The 17406-nt window shown below is 38.6% G+C and overlaps 2 protein-coding genes across 2 annotated transcripts; both read right to left on the bottom strand.

Annotated features, from left to right (window-relative positions):
* Window positions 1–920: 920 nt before the first annotated feature.
* LOC128734246 (CCR4-NOT transcription complex subunit 7) lies at window positions 921–9405 on the bottom strand. The gene is made up of 4 exons (XM_053828322.1): window positions 9144–9405; window positions 8366–8730; window positions 6643–7452; window positions 921–2222 (listed from the first exon to the last, which is right to left on the bottom strand). Exons 3-4 carry the CDS (start codon window positions 7447–7449, stop codon window positions 1881–1883), a joined length of 1149 nt encoding a protein of 382 aa, XP_053684297.1. The 5' UTR covers window positions 7450–7452; window positions 8366–8730; window positions 9144–9405; the 3' UTR covers window positions 921–1880.
* Window positions 9406–11548: 2143 nt separating this feature from the next.
* Window positions 11549–16092, bottom strand: LOC128734932 (ubiquitin carboxyl-terminal hydrolase). The gene is made up of 3 exons (XM_053829339.1): window positions 15896–16092; window positions 12234–12374; window positions 11549–12164 (listed from the first exon to the last, which is right to left on the bottom strand). Exons 1-3 carry the CDS (start codon window positions 15929–15931, stop codon window positions 11655–11657), a joined length of 687 nt encoding a protein of 228 aa, XP_053685314.1. The 5' UTR covers window positions 15932–16092; the 3' UTR covers window positions 11549–11654.
* Between the last annotated feature and the right edge of the window lie 1314 nt (window positions 16093–17406).

The following is a 17406-nucleotide window of genomic DNA, read 5'->3' as shown; positions in this document are numbered from 1 at the left end:
AATTTTTGAAACCGATTTAAAACACGTCAAATCTTATTTTATTATCTTACTATTAAATACTTCTTACTTTATTTTAAAGTAAAATATAGAATAGCAGAAGCCTTTTTCAATTTATTAACATATATTTCCTACAAGCCCCTTCTCCAATAAATTTTCTAAACAAAGTTACCGTGGTTTATCTTAAATTTCTGGAGTCTGCGTAATCAATTCTGGTTTAAAAAGGCGTTAATAAAGGACGTCAAAAGATAAATAAGAGTCGACCGTGCGAATATCTTTAAAAAATCGAAATATGGTCCAAAATTTCTCTCATTAATCAATTTTCAATTCATTTGATACAGCTTTTGCTGCAAATCCAATATCAACTTTAGCAAACGCCAGCAAATTGTCTTCCGACAGCGCGACATTAATAAATGATTTCGGCTTTGTCTTTAGAACTTAACAACCTTTTCCATTATCCAAAAAGGTCATTGTACAAAAAAGGTGATAGAGGGTCTTCACTCTCGCCCAGATTGGGTCTGGGTAGAGTCAAGTTTTGTCATTTCCTCTTCCTCCTCATTAATTCATCATCATCAACTCATTATGGCGCTAGCGTTGTCCCCATAGACTCTTTCATCATTATCACAACCACCTTCTCTCAGACTTGGCTCTAACTACCCCACCTTGTGCTGCAAACGTTTGTTTCACCCACTGGATCTTGCTGGCGTAATGGAGAGGACCTTCCACTTTAGTTCGACGAACCGTTCCGTCAGAATACAGAATAGGACTACCATGCTCATTCAAATGTAACGATTAGGCATTGACTAAAATCATGGAATTCAAGTATAGTGATACTACGTATATGTCAAAAGCGGCAGAGAGATACAAATATCAATTTTGAAGTTTTTGAATCAATAAAACATTTTATTTGAATATATACTTGCTGTTACCAATAAATGTTGTTCTGTAGGTATCATTCCATCAGAGAGTTAGTGATGAAACTACTATTTTACTATTTTCGTTTCAGTTATCTATCAGTGTTTTGACAGTGCAAGTGATTTTAGCGCGATATTTCTTCCTAGTTTAGGCGATTCGACTTCAACTGATAGATGTTCACTTTAAATGCTTAACGACACTTATGGTTTCTACGATTTGTGTGTGTACCAAAGAATTTTCGCTAACAGCGGTCTGCAGTATTGTTTTTATACTATGTGTAATAGCTTTAAAGTGCTCAGCTTAACTTGATGTTTGTTTCTCAATCGGATTCGAAATAAGCTAAAATGTTCTTTCAGCTAGAGAAAGATGTTAAATTTTACTTTTCTTATTCTGTTCCCCGTTTATCGTCGTTTCGTTTCGTTTTTCTCAACCACAGTCGAGATTCTATGAATGACCAAAGGAAAAACCGCTAGTGGTTTTACCCGAAAAGCAAGAAGTAGTCAAATTGGATTTGTCGATTGTTGGATAGTAAAAAAAATGAATATTTGAGGGAGTGCAGTTATTTTTACTCTATAATAGTCAAGAAGAATAAAAACAATAAATTTCGTCCTAACGTCTGTCGCAGAGACTCCCAGAGTCTCAGATGAAATGTGTGTTAAAATGTTTATTCTTTCACTTGTCTTAAAATTAGTTAAAGTTTGCTCTCGTTTCTCTGTTTTTCTGACTCAGATTACTTTAAGTGATCTCTTGCTCTTGCCCTCTAGTTACATACTTTGGGTATAGATAGTAATAAAGCTGTAATAAATATTTTCTTTGAAGAGAAAAGTACTTGCTTGTAAGAATTTTTTGCGTTCCAAAGTTTGCTGTTTTCGCAGTAAATGGTTGTTTATGTGACTGCTTGTTATGTTAGTACTAGGTAGTGTCTGTTATTTTTTGCCGCTGCTTTTCTAGCGTATCAACAAACGAAATCATGATGTCGCGTTAGTTTCGCCATTGTCGTGATAGTTCGGTGCATTACTGCTGTTCGTGTTATTATTGTTGTTGTTGTTAGCGTTATTGTTACTGTTGTTGTTACCAACCGTGTTGGCATTACTACTGTTGGCGCCAGTACCAGCTGTATTTCCGCTTCCGGTAGTGCCCACGTTCGAACCAGTATTTGTGATTGTGCTGGTACCCAGTGTAGTGCTGGTGGTATTGTTAACACTACTGTTCATGATTGTGTTGCTGCTACCGTTTACGATAAACGACGTGCCCAATCCGTAAAGATGTCCACAGTATTTGGCGTTATCAATGTTGTCCTCGAAAAACATCTGCAAATAAGAATGGAAGGATGAAAGACAGATATTGAAAACAGTCCGAAAATAGAACGAATTTAATCTTCCACAAGCCTTAATTTCATTAAAATTTTGCAAATATTGCCGATCAATCATACAACTTTTTTCACTGTTAAGCTCGATTTGGACAAACATATACCAACTTTAAAAATAAATATCTCATGAACTAAGGCATGATTTTTGTATTAAAAGATAAATACATTTTTTTAGCAATCCAGAAAAAATACCATTTGAAAAAAAATTACAGAATATTCTACGATCGTAGAAAACTTCTAATAAATGTCAAAAACAAATTGTGCAGGATTTTAAAAAATCTGCTTTTAATACTATGCCTGCATCGCTTCCTTCCATTTTTCGCTTTTTGCTCATCAACAGTCCCTGTTTCTACCCAGAAATTAGACAACAGTAAATAGGATTGCATCAAACAACATTTTATTCATGCCCTTTCCACCAGCGTGCGTTTCATATTTTCTGCTAATTCATTTTGCTTCTGGTTATAGGAAGCAGGACGATTCGAGTGTCTGTTCTCCGTAAGAAATTCTGAATGCTTCGGGTCACGTACTCCTCGGCATTATCCCTACAAATGCGCTTGATTCTTTCTCACATTTAACACTAGATATACCAAACCAGTCATTTTGACTGGTCGTGCAATTAACTCAAAATTCCTGCGACATGTAAAATTTGCTTTCAGAAATAATGTTATGATTTTGGTAGCTATAAGTAGAGAGTGCATTTTATATACCTAATGTTACGTTATATAGATTAAAAACAAATATATTTTTATGTTATTGAGCTTTATACCGGTACCAGTCAGAATGACTAAATAGCTGGTATATCTAGTGTTAATTTTCCACAAAAACCTTGCTGGCAGCAAAGAATGCTGGCTTTCCTTTCTGGGTACTCTTCTTCTCTTTCCTCGCCTCCTACTGGCACTCCGATGCAGTGTCCAACCTTCTTACAACGGAAACACTTGCTTGTTAACTTGCTTCTTTGAATGCATTCTACTTGTTGAAGAAACCACCCTCGATTTCGACAGACGATTTCGAACCACTCATTTTGCTTTTCTACATGATCTTTCCGTTAAGCTTATCCGATGATAGGGATATTACCAGATGACTCCAGACCCAAAATCATTGGATCGAACTTCTTCGAAAAATCCTTGAGCAGCAAAGTGCACATCCAGATATCATTCATTTAGCAGCTTAAAGCCAGGGTGGCTCGTGCTATATCAAAAATCCTCCTTTACTGTACTCGATCCTGGACTTCTTGAAAAGAACAGATTTTGCTGCACATTCGTCCGACATTCCTGCGATGTGGCCGGTCCGACGACGGGACTTTCTTCAAGTAGTGCCATATTATTAATTGGCTTTTGCTGTCCCAAAACGTAGCCTGATGAACAAAAATTTTTCAATTCACTTGGTTTTGGGCCACCGGTCTCCGATTCCTTGTAACACGGTGTCCTCTGCCACATCTCGCTCCACCTAACTTTCTTCTAACTTCCTTGCTTGTTGCGCCCTGCCTATGTATCCGACTAGTTTTATCCACCTTTTGAATACTGGGTTAGCCATAGAGCTGCGCGGTGGTTCATGGTTCACCGTCCGCCTCCATACTTCTGAATGTCACCAAAGATCGTTTTTGGCACTCGTCTTTTGAATATCCCGAGCATTCGCCGGTCCTCCTCAAGCAATTTCTACGTTTCATGCCCACAGAGAACAACCGGTCTATTGAGCGTCTTGTACAAGGTACACTTTGTGCGGGAGTTCAGTCTGTTCGACTAGAATTGTTTGTGAAGCTAATGGTGAGCACGACTTCCGCTAATAATACAGCTCCAAATGTCACGGCTGGTATCGTTTTCACCGGCTAGAAATTGACAATCCACCCGAAATCTGTACACAGCACTGCCCGTCTCGTCCATGATTTTCCATAGCTCTTTTTTGATCAATGGTAACTGCAGCTTTGAAGTTGACGAAGGAATGATGCGTGGGAATTTTGTATTCACTTCGGAGGATCCGCCGCAGCGTAAATATTTGATCCGTTGTTGATCGTCCTTTAACGAAGCCTGCTTGATAAATTCCCGCAAATCTGCTCGCAATTGGTAATAGTCGGCAAAAGATGATTTGGGATTGCACTTTGTACGCGGTATTTAGGTATTTAGATCGCACGATAGTTCTCACAGTCCAACTCGCCGTTCTTCTTGTAGACCGCGTAGATCACCCCATCTTTCTACTCCTCCGGTGGCTGCTTTGTATCCCAAATTCTTACAATGTTTTTTAGCGTCATGATGGCCTCCGTAACTACGCCTATCGTTGGGTCTGGCACCTCTTCTCCGTTCGTCGCACCGTCAAAATTGCTTCCTTCGTCGCCACTGTTTTCAGCCTGGGCACCGTTCATGTGTTCATCCGTTAAAATACTGCCATTATATCATTATAGTAGTATCATTTTTACCTATTTTGTTTAAGTGATATCTGCTCGGGCAGTGACCAATCAACAGACCAGTAATTACCGGAAGATCTTTTTTATTAAGATTTAATAAGATCCGGGCTTTTGCTGTACTTGGTCTTGAATCTTTTTACTTGTCTGGATGTATTCGCAGCGTTCCAATGTGATTCTATCATGGACATTTCACAATTTCATGTTTCGGTCCTTAGAGCTCACTCCGGGACTCCACAAAACGGTTCCGGATCAATGAAATTTGATACAGAGCCTTCTCTTGCTAGACTGTCGGCTTTTTCATTTCCCTTAATACCACAATGGCCGGGCACCCAGTATAAAGTTACTTCGTTCCTACTGGCCAATTGCCTAAGAGAGAGAGAGAGAGAGAGAGAGAATGCATTCTTACATTAGCTTCGATTTGCATGTAAAATTGGCTATCTGAAAATATGCAGATCTTTGCAAACCTGTACATTTTATTTAAACAGATACGCATTCGCACATTCTATAATGGCGTGAATTTCTGCTTGAAATACTGTCGGGCTCTGATCTATGGGTGTAGCTTTACTGACTTCAGGGTCAAAAACCCCAGCTCCAGTATTTGCACCCATCTTCGATCCATCGGTGTAGAACACAATTGAACCTGGACGCAAGCTTGGCCCACCAGACTCCCAAACATAGCGGCTTGATTGAACGTGTCCTCGTATAAGAAATAAGGGGGGGGGGACTGGCAGCTGACGACGGCATCATAGTACATCCCATGCTTATTTGGTCGTTTTCGCATTTTGCACCAAACCATAAATGCTCCAATCGAGGCAGATTGTCTTTAGAGCATATTCCGACACTTCATTGCTAATTTCCGGATCCCCTTCGTAACGTTACTTCACGGTCGCTTCTTGGAGAAAAACATAAAAATTTCCCTTGCTTGCATCGAAACGACACATCAGGGTAATCGCGTCCCGCTAGCTCTTGAGTAGATATTGTCAGCATGCGCTGTAGCAGGTTTTCACGGCTGAAAAAAAATTTGTTAAATACTTTTCTCGAGTGATATTTTTCCTGGATTGTGGAGAAATTATTTGCATACTTACATTTTAATTAAAATCGGGGAAATCGAAAAAATCGGGGAAGTTGTCTTAGTTTTCTGGGCAAACAGAAGACTCGAAATTTTTCAGTTCTAACGTTTACGTACAAAACTTCATGAATAACTAAGCTATTTCGGACCATTTTGAATGATAACTTCGAAAAATGCCCATTATACATTAACCGAAATACAAGAAACGGAGAAAATTGATATTATGACTTGGTATACCTGTAATTCCGTTAAAGTTTAGAAGAATAATTCAGACATTTAATGACCCGACTAAGACCTAAGACCCACCACCTCCTCACAGGTTACAGCAAATGAAGATGATTCGAATGGAATGCTCTTGATATTGTTTTTGTTACTGTTTCGTTCTATGTATAAAAAACGAAAGAAAAAGATCTAATTTCAACAAATTTGAATATATTTTTCTCATTGCTTAATGAAAATTCACAATTCAACGTTTTATAAAGATAACCAAACAATAACAATAGCTTCGCTTTAACGGAATAATCTCATTTGCTGTAATCTATGTCTAGGCCGAAATGCTGCGATGGCCTAGTGATTCTAATGTATTAAAGAAATAGGAACTATAATTTCAAAAAATTGGCCCCCTTATAAGTAACTGCCAAACAGCTAATCATTTGAGCCTGTTATGATATGCAACTTTATCTTTGTATCGATATGATTCAATGATTTGTTCAAGGCACTCTCAAAGCTTTCGCTACAATTGCATTCGAAGCTAACAAAGCCGCTGGAATCGGCGCTATTTAGACCATTATTAGCACGACCATCACCTCCCCCAAGGCTACTGTTATAGCATTCGGCAGTACTGCTATCGTTCTTACTACTAGTGCTATTGTTTAAAAAGCTGAAACCATGTACCTCGCGCATCTTGAAGAATGCCATCCCGGTAAGCAGCGAATCCGAGCCCGCCTGATGCTGCGGTCCGATACGGCGTAGCTCCAGCTGATCGGCAACCTCTTGCAGGCCGCCCTTCAGACTCTTGCAGCTCTTCATTAAATACTTTACGTCGTAGATGGTTGGAAAATAGATTCGCAGCAGCTCGAAAAAATCGCTCTCCTCCGCTGGTAAATTCTGATCCGTTAGTAGCTTCAACAAATAACCAAAGTCGTATCCTGAGTGGAAACTGAGCCACCTAATATTATCCATCAGCACGATACCAGATGTCATCAGTAATTCAGCAAAGTCCAGTGGATCAATGCCGTCCTCTTCGTGTTTCTTGAACTGAATACCAGAGTTCTGCAAAAGATCAATCGAATCCTGAGCGTACATGTCTTCGTTCAGATTGAATTTAAAATTGAACTGCCAAGTAGAGAAACCAGTCGGCGTACGTCCGTCCTCGTCCATGAACGTCAATCCCAGTTGAATAATTCTCAGCAGATCTACATTGCAGCGCAGGAACTGATACTGATAGTCGGACGACGAGCGAAATTCACCGACCGGACGAGCCACAACCCCGGGAAACTCTGTATCCATCGCCACATAGTGATACTTTTGCACGATATGTCGAATAGTGCGAAACTCCTCGTCCAAGTTATGCCGCCAGACGTCTCGTATACCGCATTCTTCGTTCGATTGTGCATTCATGTTATTCCCATTGCCACCACCTCCGCCGCCTCCTCCACCGGTATGATTGCCACCGCCGCCACCGCTGACTGCCGATGGCATTGCCTGAAGAAGAAAGCAAAAAATAGTAGTTGATTCGAACCACGACTGTTACGTTAATATTGTTAAATTAAATCTTTAATACAAACATGGTTCATTCTGCTTTTCACAATCACAATTTAGTTTCAAATAATTGTCTCGAATGTCGTGCTATAAAAAGTGTATTTGGTTATATGGGCGATCGAGCGAAAACTTGTTTACACTTACAATTATAACAGAAAGCACGTAATAATCGTAATTGTACGTAAAATATCGCAGCCTCACACTTGTATTTCGGCAAAGCCAAAGCAAGACCCTGCATGACGGACAATTCTTACGAGAATATCGAAACAGAACCAAAGGAAGAATTTCTCCGTTGTAACGTCACGGATTGTTTTTCAGGCATGCGAAATGTTTTTAAGAACTAGTGCGGAATTTGTCACTTTTTTAACTTACTTTCTAACTGTGGAAAAAATATTCAATCAGATTACTGATTTGAAATAATAAAAGTCTACTTTTACCATTTGTTTATGGTTAGGAGTGATTTACATGGAATGGAAAGCAATATTGATGAAAAAGGACGCGAAAATTGATGCAAAAGTCGAGTATACAACTGCGAAGGATGTGTCAATAAGGTTCTTTAACATTTTAATTTTAATTTGACGAATTGACGTATTTGTTATTCATCAGTTTACTATTATTCAAGTACAATTTAGTGTCTTTAGTCGTTTCAAGTTAATAGCTTTAGTTCTCGGGTACGTTTTCAAATAGAAACTAAATCATTGGAACGTTTTATAAGGTTTTAACTTAGCTCAATGAGGGAAACCAAGTCTCGCAATCAAAATAAAATTTGTCATAATGATAGTAGATAAGGAAAATGTGAACAGGAATAATTTTCTGTTCTCTTTAGATGACACTTCTTTCCCCATTCTAAACTCACCTGTGCTTCACTTTGTGGCTTCTGCCTTTGCTGTAGTTGAGTTTCCGGTTTTTGTTGTTTTTGACTGGACGTCCTGTCCTGTTCCACCTTATCCTGTTCTTCTTGGCTGTCGCTTAAAGTCGGGCTGCTAACACTAGTAGTGGCTTTCTTGTTTTCATCCGTCTGCTGCAAATGTCGCTCGTCTTCTCCAGCTTCCGGCTGTTGGTCTACGTCGGCGGCCGCCGTGTCGTCAGCCACAGTTACTTCCGGGAAAATGGATCCGACGCAGTGATTCTGGTTCAAACAACGGAGAGTTCAAGTGTTTGTCGAGTAGGCTCCAGGTCTAGCAATGTATTGTTTTACGCAGGAATATTGTTTCGCAATCACTATAAGAAGCAATATATTAGCATTAATTAGTAATTAACGATAGTAAATGTATGCGTTCGACAAGGCTATGTGACAAATATAAAAAACACGAAGCAGAAAACATAAGTAACCAAAAATGCAAGTTCGTCGAAATACATGAAAACATAAATGATTCAATTTAAAAACCAGTTTGAAATTCGTAGTTCAAAAATTTAGATGTAACTTTATAAATTATAATTTGACAACTATCATAAATTAAGCAAGTGGTTTAATTATACCGATACATGAACATTAGATCATCATTACGCCCTTTTCATTTTTGGAGCTACCAAATTTAGCTCCTTATTAAAACGTTTTGAAAACATCGGATTTTCACTCGGAAACCGCAGAATTTGTCAAGCACTGACTGAAGTAAAATTCTTTTTACGCTTACCCAATCACGGAAATGATATTTGTTGTACAGCAGTTGGCTGGCTGGCTGGCTTTCGAGTTGGGCACCAGCGGCGATTTTACTTTCCCTTTTAGCTCGGATCGCAGACCAACAAAAAGAAAACAGTTGTTTTTACTTTAACGTCCACACGAAACACTAAACAGCAAATCCACACAAACGAACGGATAACCGCCGGAAGTGCACTATTCTTCGCTGTTTTCTAAGGACAATAGAATTCCCGAGGAACTGGTTCTCTTGTATTACTAGCCTGCTGCTTCTAATTTCTGCAAAGTCGTGCCTTCTCTTTTCTTCCGCTGGCGCTTGCTGACTGTTAGTAGCCAGGGTTGCCAATTTATTTTATAAAACAACTTATGTGTATGTACACGCTTAAATGATTGTATACAAACGAGTGAAATTTAAGTGGCCTCTGCCAAGGGGTTTCCAGTAAGACGTTCGAGTGCGTCGTAATCAGAGATTACTTTTGTAATGGCTTACACCACAGAGAACAGATTAGCAGGCTCGAAGGAAGTAATCGATTTTTTGTGTGTAAAATCTGTCGGTAGCACCCTCCAGAAATAGTTTGCCAAACGCATCAAAAAATATCCATGTACCTTTATCAATATTTCTTTGTGCTGGAGTTGAAGATTTAGTTTGCCACTTACTGCTCGAGGGGTGCTCTATTGAAGGATTACTCATAGATTACATAAAAACATTTTACACACTTTTTGTCAATTATCTGGTAGTCTGTTCTCTGTGGTTTTAGCACAGAGAACAAATTAACAGGCTCGAAGAATGTAATCGATTTTTTGTGTGTAAAATTAGCCACTTAGTGCTCGAGGAGTGCTCTATTGAAGGATTAGTCGTAGATTACATAAAAACCTTTTACCAACCCCCGGGCATCTACCATGTTTCCTGAAACCGCCACATTTTGAGGTGGCGCTACATGCGTTTTGCTTTTAGTAAGTAGCATTCACACAACAGTGGAAGTGATGCGACTGACGTGACCAGGGCTTATTCGTTCACTTTGACTCAATTTTGATTCATTTGACAGTACCGTCTTAGCCGAGCAAAATTTGACAAAGTTATATATGGAACAGTTATAGAACTAGTTATTATCTTCAATTTTGCTGAATAAAGTTTTGCTGTTTCTGTTGTAGTTACGATGCTAGTACGTCATTAGTAACTAAATGAACTGTCAAATGAATCAACATTGAGTCAAAATGAAAGAACAAGCCCTCGACGTGACCAAGTCAACGAAACTTAATAACATATGTATCAATTATGTGATATGGAAGTGAAGATTTTTTAAAGAACAGTTTATTGATAATTATAATTTACATTCAATTGAGAGAAAACATCATATTTTAGATGAGATAGATGATAACCCAGCGAAAATTACTGCTGGTGCTGCAGAAATACCGTGTGATTCGTACTTTTGCATGCACACTTGCATACAATTGATCCAATGATCCAGCCGATGTTGGCTTACTTATTTTTTTCGCAAACGTCATAGTTGCCACCGGGGTGCCTTTTACACACTTTTTGTCAATTACCTGTAACCTGTTGGTAGTATAATCAATACAGCCTGAATTCGTTAATTGGGCCACGACTGCACTCCAGCTGATTCGCTAATTGGGCCGACTGACAGTTGTTAGAAAATTCTAAACTCGAAAATTCCATACAATTTTGACATTCAAGTTGTCACATAGCCCAATTAGCGAACGCCCAATCAACGAACCGCCCAATTAACGAACCACCAATTAACGAAACTTTGCTGTATATATAGAACGCCATCAGTGTCGCTGATGTTTCATGGATACTTTGGTGGCAAACATGTTGCTGGTTCGTGTCTTGGGTACGGGAACAACACTGTCAAATTACCCAATAGAAAATTTTTCTGCCGACGAAATACCCTGAAACGACCAAATCGGGTGATTTATCCTATGTGATTTACGGAAGAGCCGGAAGGATTTTTTATTGGGTTGCCTTTTCAGTTTGACAATCAGATTCCCGTTTCGAATCGAACACTCACACATATGCGCTTACATTGTATGTACATAATTTTCAAATGTGTGATGTTTACCACAAGCACTGCAGCGACACTGGCATTCTATATATATATATTGATTCTACTCTGTTGGTCTGTTCTCTGTGGTTGATCTTCCGTTATGACAATGGATCAATGAATTTGGCTAGTTTTGGAGTGACAACTACTTGTTTCTGGCGCTAGTGTATATTAAACCGTCTATATACACCAGCGCAAAAAGAAAGTCGTTGTCACTTCAAAATCAGCTATCTTCAATGATCCACTGAATTTTCAAGTTTTTGTTTTTTGAACAGATTGTAGGTTAATATAAAAAATAACGGCCATATATTTCAATTTCTGATAGTAATGCAAATTTATTCACAAAAGAGAGATTTCCAATATTGACATATAATGAATGACAAACTTCAAGCTTTCAGCAATATATATTTCCAGTGGCAATAGCCTCTACAGTACGCAATTAGAATGTTTCATTGAGTGGGGACTAATCCCAATAAGGTAAATCGCACTTCGTTGGGATCTAGTGCAATATACTTCTTGCACACGGCGACGGCATCCTTCAACAAGTTATCTGGTGACGTTTGGCCGTGAGCAATTGGAAAATTCTTACGTCCATCCAGCTCATACAACTGTCCTTCGTGATGTACGAACGCAATAAAATGGTTGTACACTTTTTGGTTAATATCCGGGGCAGCTGTTTGGCCTTCGTTTGCCATACTCTCGTGTGTCTCAATGAATCCTGTATCGTTTTCTAGTTGTCGGCCACGCTCTTCCGGTGTCTTGTCTTTAGCGTCATCAAAGAAATTTTTCATAAAACTTTTTTCCTCCAATTCGATCTCTGGGTTATTCAAAATGGCGTGAACCAAAGCAATAGTTCCGCAAGCGTTGTGAACGTACTGGCGCATATAAAATAGACTTTTCGGGTGCTCAATGTTCTTAGCTTTTAATTCTTCGTCCTCTTGGGCACGGAAGGCTTCGTACTGAAAAATCGTACATATAAATATAAATTTTAATCATTTTGTAGAAAATATAATCAAATGCAAACTTACAACATCTGTACATGGGAAAAGAAAAATCAACGATTTAAGTGGCGATGGGACAAAGGCCAACATTTCATCTTCTACACCATAAATATCGACGATATTCCATAATGGCGAAACACCTAGTTTCCCGAGATATTTGTTTAGTACCTGAAGCAGAAAACATATTATTTCAAATATCTTACATATTTGTTTCGTAAGGTTGGTAGATTTTCTTCGCAATTGTATAATTGAAATACCGAAGGTTTTCCGCGTAAGTTTAAACTGGCTTGATAGCCCTTGAAAGCTACCCCTCTGGATCAAGTTTGTCAATGTTAATTTAGATGGTTGTACAACATTTTCCCGAAAACCGTTTCCCCGAAACCCAGTTCCCCGAAGGATATTTTCCCGAAGCCTATTTCCCCGAATGAACTGTTTTCCCGAATGTATCACTTTCCCGAAAACCATTTCCCCGAATGTACTACTTCCCCGAATACCATTTCCCCGAATATAATACTTCCCCGAAAACCATTTCCCCGAATACACTACTTCCCCGAAAACCGTTTGTCCGAATGTACCATTTCCCCGAAAAGTAACGTTTTATATTTCGAGGTCACAAATTATATAGGTGTTGAAGCTAGGCACATCAGAGATCAGAGTATTAGGCATTACTGATCCGAGGCGCGCAAATTCCGTTCGGCTAATTTTGGCTCCTAGTTCCGTGCAAATGGTATTAAAGTCAACAATATCTCTGAACAAAACATGCACATTTCCTTCAACAATGTTTGAATGCTTGAGAGTATACGTTCAAACATTTTTGTCGAAAATGTTCTGTATCTTCCGCTAGGAAACCGCCACCTTTAGACCAAGCGTATGAAATTAGGCGTCGCACGCAATTGCGGCACCTCACGGACTCAACGAATGGTTGTCCGACTTTCTCTAGAAAACTAAACACCAGAAAATAAAATACCGATATTCCCCAGAAAGAATCATTCTCCAGAAAACCAATGCTCAGGAAGTACTAAATTCCAGAAAACCAATTCCAAGTATCAAATTCCAGAGAACTGATTCTCAGAAAGTACTATTTACCAAAAAGCTATTGGCAAGAAAGAACCAATATCTAGAAAAATATTTAACAACGAGTAACCCAAAGTTAAAAATAAATGGAGCGTTCATTTCTTTAAAGGAATTAACTTACATCAGGAAACAAAACCAAATTATTCTGCAGTAGGTATTATTATAATTATTAATATCTTTTCTTCCAACCACATCTTCATCTGCTATCTTACAGTTTATTAAGTATCTCTCTTTTCTGGATTTTTCGCGCATCGTCTAATTACCGCATTTGCCCGCATTTTCGACTTTCCCCGAAAATTATTTTCTCGGATAAACGAATGTTTTTAAAATCAATGTTACGAGTACAATGAATTACGCTTATTACAAGATGTGGCATCTATTTTATCGTGCTAGTAGCAAACGTTTCCTAGATGATTCAGGGCGAGACGGCCGTAGGCCGCGAGTGTTCGCCGGCGACCCGCCGTCGGAAGCGCCGGCCACTGCGGGGGGGGCAGCCCCCCCGCAGAAACCACCTCTATTTAGGTGCATGTGTTTTCCTAGGTTTGCCGACTAGTAGGGGTTATCCTTTAGTTGAGTCCGAACGAGCGATAGCGAGTAAGGACAGCATATAAGCAACAATTAAGTAGACTGAAGGCTGCGAATGTTTTGACATACAGTCGATATTTCCCTACTGCAAGAGTTAAATTCTCTGACTGAAGATGAAAGAAAGAAGCAGTCACCAGCGACTTTGCTTGCCTAGACCGTAATTGAAGAAGATGTGCGCCGTCTGATGAGCGGTATCAAATATCAATAGCAAAATGCGAGAATATCTTTGAAATAATGACGAATTTTGTTTCAGTTTTTCATGAAATATAATGTCATTACCTTTAATTGACCTTTACACAGTGTTTCGAGTGAAAGTGTGGTAAAAAAGGGTTGTAAATATTATTGGAGCATTGCTTTTGCACCCTTAAGACCTAGCGCCCTTAGCGATGGCTAGTCTGACAACCGCACGCTACGGCACTGACCTTACCTACATGATCCGAAAACGATTTTTACGTTGGAAATCATACCAAGGGACCTAAGAAGGTCAAAGTTCTGCGTCTGTTCACGAAGAATGATCCATCTATTCACCAAGAAAAATGATAGCCAATCCACCGTTGGATGTAGCAGACTTTCGCACGCACAAATTTGTGAATTTCCGCATACCCAGTCGTAGTAACTAATTTTCAGTTGATTCCGCACGAGCAGAAGTTATTTTATCAGCAAGAATATGTGAAAACTGGTTTTGTTTTGAGGTGTTAAATAGTATGTTACATGTTCCGTCAAAATTCATTGACGTTTCAATTGTTTCAGCTTTATGTGTTTTTCTACTTTTTGATTTGCAGCCTTCTGTGGTACTCAACCCCAGTTTTTAAATTTTAAACTTATCAGATTTGCAGCATAAAACTGCTTCACCTATTCTATAATGCTGCGCAGGGGAAGTAAAGGCTTATTTTTAAAAACATGCTTTCCGAAGAAGCGGCATTCGAGAAATTGGTTTTTATAATCTGTATTTTGGGAATCTAGTACCTACATTCGGAAAAGTATTTTTCAGAAAAACTTCATTCGGGGAAAATATTTCCCCGTATGTCGTATAATCTTACATATATTTCTACTTTGAAGATACTGGGAAAAAATTTTTGGGTAAGACCAGACATACACTTGACAACAGGCTTGCAATGCAATGTAACATGAATTTTACTCGTGGAAATCCGGTTTTCGGGGAAATGATACCTTCGGGAAAATGTTTTTCGGGGAATTGGTACATTCGGGGAAATATTTTTCGGGGAATTAGTACATTCGGGGAAATATCTTTCGGGAAATTAGTACATTCGGGGAAATATATTTCGGGGAATTATTACATTCGGGGAAATATCTTTCGGGAAAAGAGTTTTCGGGGAATTGATACATTCGGGGAAATATCTTTCGGGGAGACGGGTTTCGGGGAAATGGTTTTCGGGGAATTGTTATACAATCATTTAGATAACTGTTTACACAAAATCACATCAAATAATATTAATCAATAGCTCAAAAATTACGAGAGAGTTAATAAACTTGCTAAATGAATAACTAAAGTTGTTTGTTTAGAACAATGCTATTGATTTTATTTTTCTTCAAATTATTGGAATCGGATATTTCAACTCATAGTCCCCGTCTCGGTTTGGAAACATATTCATAATGTATAATCAAACATACCTGCTCAACCTCATTACATTTTATTTTTTTGTTTTAATTTTCACCACTATCGGTTAAAAAAACAAAAAAACAGCGATAAGGCCCTGATACCTACATTACACATGTTAATAACTGCCTCCTAATTGCGCAAACGTTCCATTAAACAAATTCTTATGTTCAGTGAACACTTTAGGTAGGTGTACCTGCTGCACCCTGGATAGTTTTAATTACAAGTTATTTACGTTTTGTTTTTCAAAAACATCGATGTGAAAATAATTTGGTATGAAGAATGAAACGTTTGTTGTTTGAAACTTTAATTGTGAGCAGTCAGTGCTCGAGTCATAATCAGGCCGGAAAAATTCGTATTTGCTTTTATTTGTTCTGGAAGATTTTTATGCTACTTTGCACATCGTACTTACCTCCGGATTAGATTCTATTGGTAACCAAGTAGTCATGTTGAAAATCACTTAACTGCTTAATATATATTAAAATGGTCAACAAATCGGATAAATTACGAGCTCCACCCTAATTTAATTTGGAACGCGCGATGATTCAGAGCCTAAGGACAATGGACAATTCAAAGCAAGCAAAACTTAAAGCCGGCAAAACAGAGCAAAGAAAACAAAATTTTTGATTGACTGTGGAGGGTGCAGCAATGTTATTTGGCGTATCAATCGTGAAATAATAGGTAAGAACTTTTGAAAAGGGCGAATTAATACAATGTAATCGACTGTAATTGTGGGCGGTGAATAAATTACATAACAGGTAAGCGTTGTAATTTAAAAAGTAGGTATAAATATTTAATTTAATCACCATTTCACCAATAATTGTATAGAGATAGCTGACATTTATCTTAATCACACTTTATTACGTGTACGTACACACGATTTGTATTGCGGAGAATCCACCTTCTTAGATTCCCCGATCCACGAGAAAGCCATAAGCCTTCCCACTTCCCAGGCAGCCAAGCACAGTGCACCATACTCAGCTTCGTTGGATGATAAGACCTATATAGGATAAGACCTATGTTCTGGACTACCACGTTTGGCTGACGGAATTGATCATCTCTTTTATTCTCTAGTGTGACGTCAAACTCGCAGTTCCATAAGAACACTAGAGAATAAAAGAGACGACGAATTCCGCTTGCCAAACTGGGTACTCCAGAACATAGGGATAAGACCACCGTCTGCTGTTTTTGCTAGCCCAGAAAACTGTGCAGACAAAAACTTGGAATACGAATCCGTTAACAGATTTTCGGTCTACAGCATCTGAAGTCCAATCCGTCATTACGATCATCACGTACGTCAGATTCGTCATTACCATAATCATTTTCATAATCACTTTCGTCATTCTATAATCTTTTTCTCATTGCAATCCTCACTTTCAATATCACCAGAATCAGTTTCGTCATTACCATCATTATAATCATCATTTTCATCCTCACCTCTCAGGGGAACCATCGCACACAAGCGATTTTCTATAGGCTTTCCAGAGGCGATCAAACTACGCAATACGCAGCGTGTTTCAGTAAAATATTCTGCCTTCCCAGAGGCACGTGAATCACACACGAAGCATGTGCAAAAAGTAGCCCTCACAGAGGCAGCTAAAAATAACCAGATGCGCACAAGCAAACTTTATCAATTTTTCTTTACTGTGATATTGGAATCGGAAAATTTTAGGTAAATTGATTACCATGCCGAATCCGTACACATTAGTGATATTTGGCCGATTTGACTACCTATTAGCGATAGAACCTACGCTTTACCTATTAATGGTTACCAAGAGCTATTCGAAAACGCTTACTAGGTAGACAATATACCAGCATATAAATTCGAAAAAAATCCAATAATCAGCAGTTACAGCTATCTGGTTTAAAAGAAACAGTTGCCTTTCGATCTGCATAGCTTCGTATTGAAGTAAAGAGTTAGTT

The sequence above is a fragment of the Sabethes cyaneus genome, chromosome 2 (genome assembly GCF_943734655.1).
Source record: "Sabethes cyaneus chromosome 2, idSabCyanKW18_F2, whole genome shotgun sequence".
Lineage (NCBI taxonomy): Eukaryota > Metazoa > Arthropoda > Insecta > Diptera > Culicidae > Sabethes > Sabethes cyaneus.
The sequence above is the reverse complement of the archived record's forward strand: the minus strand, read 5'-3'. Positions and strand labels throughout refer to the sequence as shown.

Coding starts and splice junctions, on each gene's coding strand:
- LOC128734246 (XM_053828322.1), bottom strand. CDS start 7,449: ATGCCATCGGCAGTCAGCGGTGGCGGCGGTGGCAATCATACCGGTGGA. Junction 2,223..6,642: donor CATTCTTCAAGATGCGCGAG/GTACATGGTTTC, acceptor TCTTATTTGCAG/ATGTTTTTCGAGGACAACAT.
- LOC128734932 (XM_053829339.1), bottom strand. CDS start 15,931: ATGACTACTTGGTTACCAATAGAATCTAATCCGGAG. Junction 12,375..15,895: donor CAATAGAATCTAATCCGGAG/GTAAGTACGATG, acceptor TTTCTGCTTCAG/GTACTAAACAAATATCTCGG. Junction 12,165..12,233: donor TTTTCCCATGTACAGATGTT/GTAAGTTTGCAT, acceptor ACGATTTTTCAG/TACGAAGCCTTCCGTGCCCA.